General features: G+C 42.7%; 1 protein-coding gene across 1 annotated transcript in view; it reads right to left on the bottom strand.

Moving 5' to 3' along the window:
- Positions 1-8,828, bottom strand: part of lars2 (leucyl-tRNA synthetase 2, mitochondrial) — a 108,081-nt gene that overhangs the window by 13,554 nt on the left and 85,699 nt on the right. Inside the window, exon 13 of the mRNA XM_012852042.3 lies at positions 2,741-2,839. Coding sequence (XP_012707496.2) covers positions 2,741-2,839 — 99 coding nt within the window. The remainder of the gene's footprint in view (positions 1-2,740; positions 2,840-8,828) is intronic.

The raw sequence follows: 8,828 nt of genomic DNA on the forward strand, positions 1-8,828 counted from the left end.
TCATGGAGGAAGACCCAAGAGAGCTCCGCTGTTGCCAGAAATCCACCAAAACGCATGCCAACACGCCCCAAGGTTTATGGCAGTATATCTGTTGGGTCTGATGAAGAAATAATCATGCCTACAAAGAAACCCCACAGCTACTGTGAAACATGAAGGATGTTCAGTTTTCTTTTGGGGCTGACTGACTGAACCATGGAACAGCAAAGCTTTAATTTAAGCATAAAATCTGAAGACTACCAAGGCATCATGAAACAACAAATACCTCCCAGTGGATGATAAAACACGGCCTGGAGTCTCCACTGTCTTGGAGATGGACTAAACAAGGAATGCCGTTTGAAGTTATTTCATTTTTTGGTTGCTCATTGAAGGGTGCAAACAAATTTGTATGGATCTCTAAGTCCAACCTCTTAGGAACAACAATTGACATCTTAAAAAATTAAAAACAACTTAAAAAAAGGATTTACTCTCTCTTCTTCTATGGGGATTAAACGGCTTATCAGCAGCCTGGTCCAGCTACTCTAATATGCTAATCACACATAAATCAGCAAGTCTAAACAAGCAAATTGCTTGACGGTTTGCTGAAGTGTGACACGGCGGTGATTGAGATCATGAAAGCAAAGAAGAGACTTCAGCCAAACAACTGTTGCTACCCACACATCTGCAAAAGGTGAGAAGACCATCATTTTAGAGATGCATGTGGAAATGTGGAGGTAGAGGCCAACGTAAGCTAACGTCACAATCAGATCACAAAATGCTCAAAGTTATAACAAAAGCCCTAAAAGAAACACCTCAGATTTAACAGGCCTCAGCTTTGAACCCAATTTTGTTTGTCATAAAAAATGAAAAACAGAAAAAACGCTTGAACTGTATGGAGCTTCTGCCTTGGACATGTTTGCCATTGACAGGAACGTGGGCAGCTGTCAGTGATTAGGTCGACCATGAACCTCTCTGTATACCAAAGCGTTCAAGGAGTCAAATGTGACGCCATGCTTCCGACAGCTGAAGCTCAAATCGGGTCATATGACAATACCCCGGCCCAGAGAAGAGCAGCTAATCTGTAACACGGAGGCTAAAAAAGAACGGAATCCAGGTGTGACAATGGGTCGGTCAAAGGTTGGACTGGAAGCGGGATGAAAGCACCGGGGGGGAAACAAGAAAGCTCTTCACAAAGCAAATGGCTGACATCTTCAATGAATAAATTCAGAACTTTGAACTTTGAATTTAGCCTTTTCTTTTGATGGTGTGTTTTTGCATTGTTAAGAATCTTCTCCAGGGATGCTCATTCTTTGTTTTCCCCTGCAGTGTCTGTGTGTTATATGTGAACTCTGAGCCGGAGTTTCCTCATGGTTGCATTATGAGAATAAAGACCATTGATTCTTCTTGATTCTTAAAGCATCAATGTTTATACGGAAGACAATCATATTATTTAATAGTGTGGCAAGCATCAGAATCATTGAACCTCAAAAGAGTTTTAACTTAAACGTTTATTTTAGCAATAATGTTGCTGAATTTTTCATTAAATAGGCGTAGGAAATGCGACGTGACTTGATCACATACATCAATTGTAATGCATTTGCATGTGAGCTTTGCCGCAGACATACCCAGGCTCTTCCTGCAGAGGGCAGGCTTATTCTGACACACAAACATTCGGGGAAAGCCTGACGCATCATTTGTTTAACTGGCCTCACTCTCCCAGAGAAAAAGAAGCCAACATGTTAACACTTGAGTAGAACCGCGTCCTTGGACCTCGACAGGTCTGCTGCATGTGGTTAGCTTCGCTCCCGCGATAATCAGCAGTAATGACGCTGCTATCTCACTGTGTCTTTTTTTAACACCAGTCATTTGTCTCCTTCACACCTCTCTGACTCTCACCTTCACTCTGCGGCTGATCGGGTCTCTCTAGATGAAAAGAAATTCACAAAACGGAAACAATTTAGCTTGCTCGCTGGCGCCAGCCAAAGGGACTGCAACACTCAACCACACACAGAGAGTGCCACATAACGAGAAATTCTCATCTGTTTCCTCAAACTTTGAACATCTCTCATTTCTTTTCATCTTTGCTCCCAGCGTGAAAGGCTCAGCGGGCCGACTGAAATGCACAAATAGTGTAATTGCTTTTTCTGTTGTGCCGTAATCTGTCCGGCTCACTAAAGCAACGGAGAGAGCAGTCCGTTCCGTCGCAAAGCAGCTTTGCTGCGAGGTCAGGGCGCTGGGAAATTAATCTCTTTTGTTAAGCTCTGGGTATCGCCACCATCCCAGCAGGTGACGGCAATTGCACCAACATCTCTGATGGAAGAAAGCGGAACTTGTACAGGAGCGTGTGCGCGTAAACGCTGGCAGTGTGTGGACATTTAAACTGAAAGAAAGTCCAAAATACATCAGTTTGTTTACTAAATTCACAGATTTATGTTCCTACACCTTACATGTCAGAATTTCAGACGCTTCTGTGTCATCCGTCACTTTTTAGCCCAGAGTTCGAGCATAAAGACAAATTTTCCCTTAATTTTGGCCGGCTGGCTGATTAATCAATGACTAGTGGATATATTTAAACCTTTCCTATACTGTTTTTCACATGAATGTCCAGATCTGGAAAATACTGCAAGTCTATACATTCCAAAAAGCATACAAACCTTGGGATATAGAAAAGAAATGTGTGTGTACATGCAGAGACAACAGAGAATATCCCAACAAGGTGACCTGATGCACGTCCTCTGGTTAGGGCTGAAGAAGTGTCACAAACCTGTCAGTGTTGTGCGGGTCTGCGTATCTGAAATAATACCAGGCTGAGTCAACGAACGTGTCCATGGTGTCGGTCTCCCGCCTGGCTGGGCCCTTGCATCTGACAGAGGGGGAAAAACACAGGGAGTTGGCAGGAGCGGGGCGACAGTTAATATTAGTTGGACAAATCAGAGCAAACGAATGAGCCGTGTTTCTGAGCTCAGACAAATTTGTGTGTTTGACGGTCTAAAAATGACTCCATCTGGCTGAAAGGGTCACGCCTCTGCAGAGCAGCAGGGCTGAAGCCCGACTGGCACCGCAGCTCTGTTCCTGTGCCCCCACTAACAGTCTGTGTTAACAGGACAGGCTTTACTTCTGATGGGGTGTTTGAGTTGGAAATGCCACCTCGTGGCCCCCGTTTCTGTCCAAGCCAAACAGCACTTGGGATGCAAAAACGCGGATCTGCCAGCAGCACTTCCACGGTGCAGAAAATGACGCTGACAAAGACATTCAGAGGAAATGTGCTTTTGGAGGGTGTTTTGACTGCTTTAGAAATCAAGCATTTCATGGAACAGCGAGTGTCTGCCTTTTAGTTTATAATGAGTCCCAGCTGATTTAAAATCAGAGTCCCAGAAAGATAAACAGAAAAAGCGGCTCAGAGCTCCGCCACAGAGCGGGGAACGACGGCTGGTGCAGCTTCCTGCACCTTCTGTGTCGCTGTCTGTCGAACGCTCTCCCCGTCTCACAGCCAAAACTTTTAAATCGCATATTCACCAACAGACACACCGACAGACACAAACACCGCGACCACCTACCATACCAGTCTATAATAAGGCTGTAATGATGAGGTAAGAGCTGACGGTTGCCTGGCAACAAGGCTAAGGTGTAGCAAGGTTAATGTTTGGAAGCCAGGTGTTGTTTCACGGGATGAAAGCCGGGCGGTCTAACAAAGAATCAGTCATCGATGAAAAGCACAAAGTCCATTAAAGTTAAGAAACGGCACAAAAGTATGAATGAGAAAGCCGCATCTATAAGGACTATGATTGTTTTGCAAGCCAGTTGATTGCTAGATTGAAGGAAAAGTGCCCTTGAGAACGTAATTACCCTTTAAGTTTTCAGATTTTGTCTTGTTAAAAGCTAAAACTTCACTTCATATTATTTACTGATTTTATGTAATAGACCAACACAAGTAGGGCATAACTGCGAGGTGCATGGAAGACGACACAAAATTGCAAACTGAAATCTGAAAAGTGTGAAGTCCATTTGTATTTAGCCCCTTTTACTCTGACACCCATTTATAAAATCCAGTGCAATCAATTGGCTTTAGATGTCAGCTGGCAACAAGCCAGCTGAACTGACCGGCTGGATGAGGAGCGTATTACAGAGAAGAGCGGCTTAAAGGCTCATTGCTACTCTGGAGGAGCTACAGAGATCCACAGCTCAGGTGGAAGAATCTGTTGAGAGGAGAACCGTGAGTCACTTTGTCCAAATGTGGTTTTAAAGCAAGAAGGGCAAGAGCAAAAACCTTTTATGGAAAACCTTTTATAAGAAAATGAATGATGTAACTAAACACAGTATTCTCATGGTGAAACAAGGTAGCAGCAGAATCATGATGTGGGGTCTGTAAGATCGGGCAAACTCTTTAGAGTTTATAGGAAGATGGGTGGAGCCAAATGCTGGATGATCTTGATCTTGGATCTTAGAAGAAAACCTGTGAAAGGCTATAAAACCCTCAAAACTGACTCACCTTCCAGCAGAACAATGACCATAAACATACAGCCAGAGGTAAAATAGAATGGTTTAGATCAAAATATAGATAATCTTTTAAAAAATGGCCCAGACAAAGTCTAGAGCTAAATAGAGCTGATAATTTGTAGCAAGGTTTGATAATTGCTGTTCGCTCTTCATCCAGTCTGACCAAACATGAGCTGTTTTACAGATATAGAAAGTGTAACATTTTTCTCTCTGCTGGCTGGAGACATGTGCAAAAAGCCTGAGGCTGCAATTGCATCAAAAGTTGGTCCTGTGACGACTCAGCAATACTCATTACTAATGCACGCCACACTTTTTCAGATTTTCATTGGCAGAAAGACCGAAAGCCATGTTTCCGTCAACTCCACATTTATAAGCTACTTTGTGCAAGCCTATCACATAAGATTACAATAAAATCAATTGCAGTTTGACGTTGTAACACGAGAAGATGTGAAATACTTCTGCAAGTCACTCTCTGAAGCAGATTAACAAACACAAAAGCGTTGTGTCTGCAGACAACAGTCATATACGCCATGGAAGGAGCCCAACAGCAAAGCCAGACGGCTAAATCTGTGTGCCCATAAGTATTTAAAGTGTGAGAGTGCCTTTAGAGTACGAGCCAGGGAGAGAGCCAAAAGGCTCTCGAACAGATGCGGGGGAAAGGGAGGCAGCTGCCCACTCTAGAAAAAGTCCTCTTCCCAAAGAAAACAGAGCTCCATCTGTTGTGTGTCTGTGAGCCTGCCTAGCCGATGTCTTGGTGCTGCGCGAACCAGGTGGTCTGTCTGTTTACCTGTGGATCCATAAAGCTCACACAACACACACACACACACCACACACACACACACTCCTAATCAGGCGAAAGCTGAAGCAGGGTTCAGTTGGCAGGCTAATTTACAGATCTGCAGAGGGTCGGAGACGAGATGAGCGCGCAGGAAATGACCTTCCTCAAGGACAGATAAAACCGTTTCTTTCACCAACCCCGCTCGTCTGCGCGCCACTCAAACTTTAATTGGACATGGTCCACGAGTGAAGGGAACAAATTTCGACAGGCACTTAACAACAGCGGGGAGACGGGTGGGATGGGGCGATAACGGCATCTTCGGCGATTATTAGCATCAATCATTGCTGAAGGGAAGCAATTCCAGCAACTTTTGAGTAAACACAATCTGATGACTTGTGCCATCTGCGACTGAGTAGGCCTTTGTTTTAATCAACATGGAGCCCTGACGGTGATTAGTCGTATTCAGAGAGGAATTCCCATGCCAGCGAGGGACTCCGGAGGCGCCAGAGGAGTAGTCGTTGTGCATTTCCAAACACATCCAGTGAGTCGCTGAGTGGAGAACGAGCGTGTGTGTGTGTGTGTGTGTGTGTGTGTGTGTGAGATCACGTCTGTCTGCAGGAGGCTCATGCAAGTGCATGTCCTCAGTTTGAGCGTCTCTTTCGAGGCACAGCTGGTTTACGTAACCTCCGACATTATCTCATGCGGCCCCTGCCACACATGCCACTTATTGCATAAGCCGGTCTGAACAAAAAGTATTAATCACACAATTTGGAGGCTCTCTGTCAGCGCCCCGTGTTCTTGTAAAGCCGCCTGACAGCAGGCTCGTTTTGTCGGAGCTCGTCTCCTGAGGAAACACAGGAAACGCAGAGCAGAGACAGCCACCGGAGAGGGTTCGCACATAATTCAATTCTGACTCACAGTACTCTGCATAATTTCCCCGATCACTCATGTTGTTGTAAAAAAAAACAACAAATAAGACAGACTAACATAAACAATATCAAGCATCTAATGGGGATTCTGTGCGCTGATGCCTGCAGTGCTTGGCAATGACTACTTACTCAAAACCTCTTTAGCAGGAGGATCTACAGCTGAACAAAGACCTCAGGGCAAAGGGCGTGAAGAGCCATCAGATTACTCCATGAAATTATTCAGACAAGATGTTAGAGATATTAGTAAGTAGAAAAGATAATTGACCTGTAAGTGACTGAATCTGTGGTGTATTAGCTCAGTAATTCATGGAGCCTCGTGTGCCTTGCACAAATACAAGTATTACTTTGGTGTTTTGACAATAAATATTAGTGAGTATTTAGCTACAGAACTAGACAGTTCAAGTACGGATGTTTGGTACAGGATATTTTAAAGAGTTGTGATAATGGTACTTTGAAGGGGGCCAGATCTGGAGGAATTTACTGCTTTCAAAATGCGTAGTTTGTTTATCTTTAGGAAGTCGTTTCATCCGATTAATAATCACAGGAAGGAATAATAAGGAAACACTTGGATCAGATTAATTCAAACACTAACATTGCAATTATATATATTCTAATAGTGGATAGAGTTTGAATAATCATGAAATATTGATTTAAAGCTAGAGTCTGTGATTTTTCCGGGAAGTTTCTCCAAGTCCCTTTTTGAAGGGACACAACATATTGACTTCTTTCAGGATAGAAGGACCATTTTACCCAGTATAACAAAAAGTATTTCTGAACAGGATTACCAACTATAGCTTTAACTCTTGCATATGGGGCATATAAACTAGGTTTAATATCTGATCTTGTTTTAATTGATTTTAGATTTTTTATTATTTATTGACCTGGAATTAAATGTGTTAATATTTTTGTGTAAATACGACAGGCTGCTTAACGAGTTTTGTCAATAGAGTAGTACACCTAGGTGCTACAGCTTTTGTTAGGCTCGGGCTCATTATTACCCCTTTGAGAGTCATCAGACACTCACTTTAATGAGTGAGCTGTTCCCACAAGACTGCTGCATACTAGGCGCTCACATTTGGGCCGTTGTACAACACTTAGGAAGCTAAGCAAAATTTTATAAGTTATCAAACAGGCACCACATATGTGACCCGCCACAGCAAGTAGGAACAAGTCGGCAGAGAACAAACGGAGAAACAGAGATAAACCCTTCAATTTATGAGAAAAATAGTGATTTTCGTTTTATTGCAAAATATGCTATCTCAAGTTATGAAAAAAAAAAACACTCAATTTTTTAAATAGCTATTTTGGAGGTTAACTTTGTGTTTAAACTCGACATGTTTTCAGCTTAAATTTCCCAGAGCTGCATCTGCATGTCTGGGCGGGGAAAGCCGCTGCTCATTTGTATACTGCCTTGGTGTGGCTTAGCGCAGGCTTTTATTATGCCTGTCGGCCAACAAGTTGCATGCCTGCAGAAAGCAGATGGCTACTTATGCAGCTAATAAACCGTTTGAAAGAGAAATGTGAGTTTCTGTGGCTGGGGAAGATGGACCGAGCTGAACGGGTTGCACAAGAACTGTACCAGGGCCGTTCCAGCTCTCCGCTCCGGGAGTAAATATTGATCAGGATATGAAACGCTGGGTTTCACTTCAGATTCTGCATCAGAAGGAGATCAAGCGGAATAAATTGCACCTGCGGACTTTAGAGAGGTTTTTTTTTAGCTTCTAGAAGATATTAAGAAAGCTTATTGAAACTTTTTATACGGACTCAAGGCAAAGCGACAAGAAATCAGGTATCAGAAGCTATCGGGAGTACATTTGCAGGAGACAGACAACAAAATGGAGAAGAACATCGCAGATTTTAGTGGAACATCGAAGGCGTGAAGTCTGGAATACTTGTCAGTTTCTCATGGATTTTTAATTTAATAAAATATTCTGGTGCATCAAATTGAAATTAAAGCCATGTAGCTCTCCGTTTTTAATACCCAAGCATGATATAAGTGACAAAATATTTTATGCATTTTTAATCTAATCTAAAACATAAAATATATATTTCTCCCTTTTCAACCGTTGCGGTGCTGGTGTGCCAATTGCACACTGTTGTGTCAGGCTGCGTACGTGCCAGCTAACCCGCCAGCAAAAATAACCAACAGATCTAATTGGGCCGAGGTCACAGCAGAACGCAGCACAAACTTCAGCAGCTGTATTAAAATCAAATTCAGTGTTTTAAGTTTTTCACTGAATTTTATTTGTTTGTGTTACAGTTAAATTATGTGTAATTTAAAAGATGTTTGTTCAGTGCACAGAACACAAATATTGTAATGCAATGCTGTAAATGATCTATATGTAGAAAAAGAGTGCTGCTGGTTCACATCACAGTGCAATGAGCTGACAGAGACCATCTATTGACAGGCAGGGCTGGGAGGGGTGTGCTGCTGAAAGGTATGCAAAGCAATTCAAATTAACAGCTTTTGTTTACACCCCTATGCCGGGTGGTGGTTCTAAAGAAACTTTGAGGCCTGTTTTCTCCATAATCTTCTTTGCAGGGTGCCAAACTTTTAAATGATCATATCTTTTTCAAATTTTATTTGATTTTCACAAGTTTGATGTCGTTAGAAAGCTTAGATTCTGCTCTTTATGAATCTCAAAACA

The sequence above is a fragment of the Fundulus heteroclitus genome, chromosome 3 (genome assembly GCF_011125445.2).
Source record: "Fundulus heteroclitus isolate FHET01 chromosome 3, MU-UCD_Fhet_4.1, whole genome shotgun sequence".
NCBI lineage: Eukaryota > Metazoa > Chordata > Actinopteri > Cyprinodontiformes > Fundulidae > Fundulus > Fundulus heteroclitus.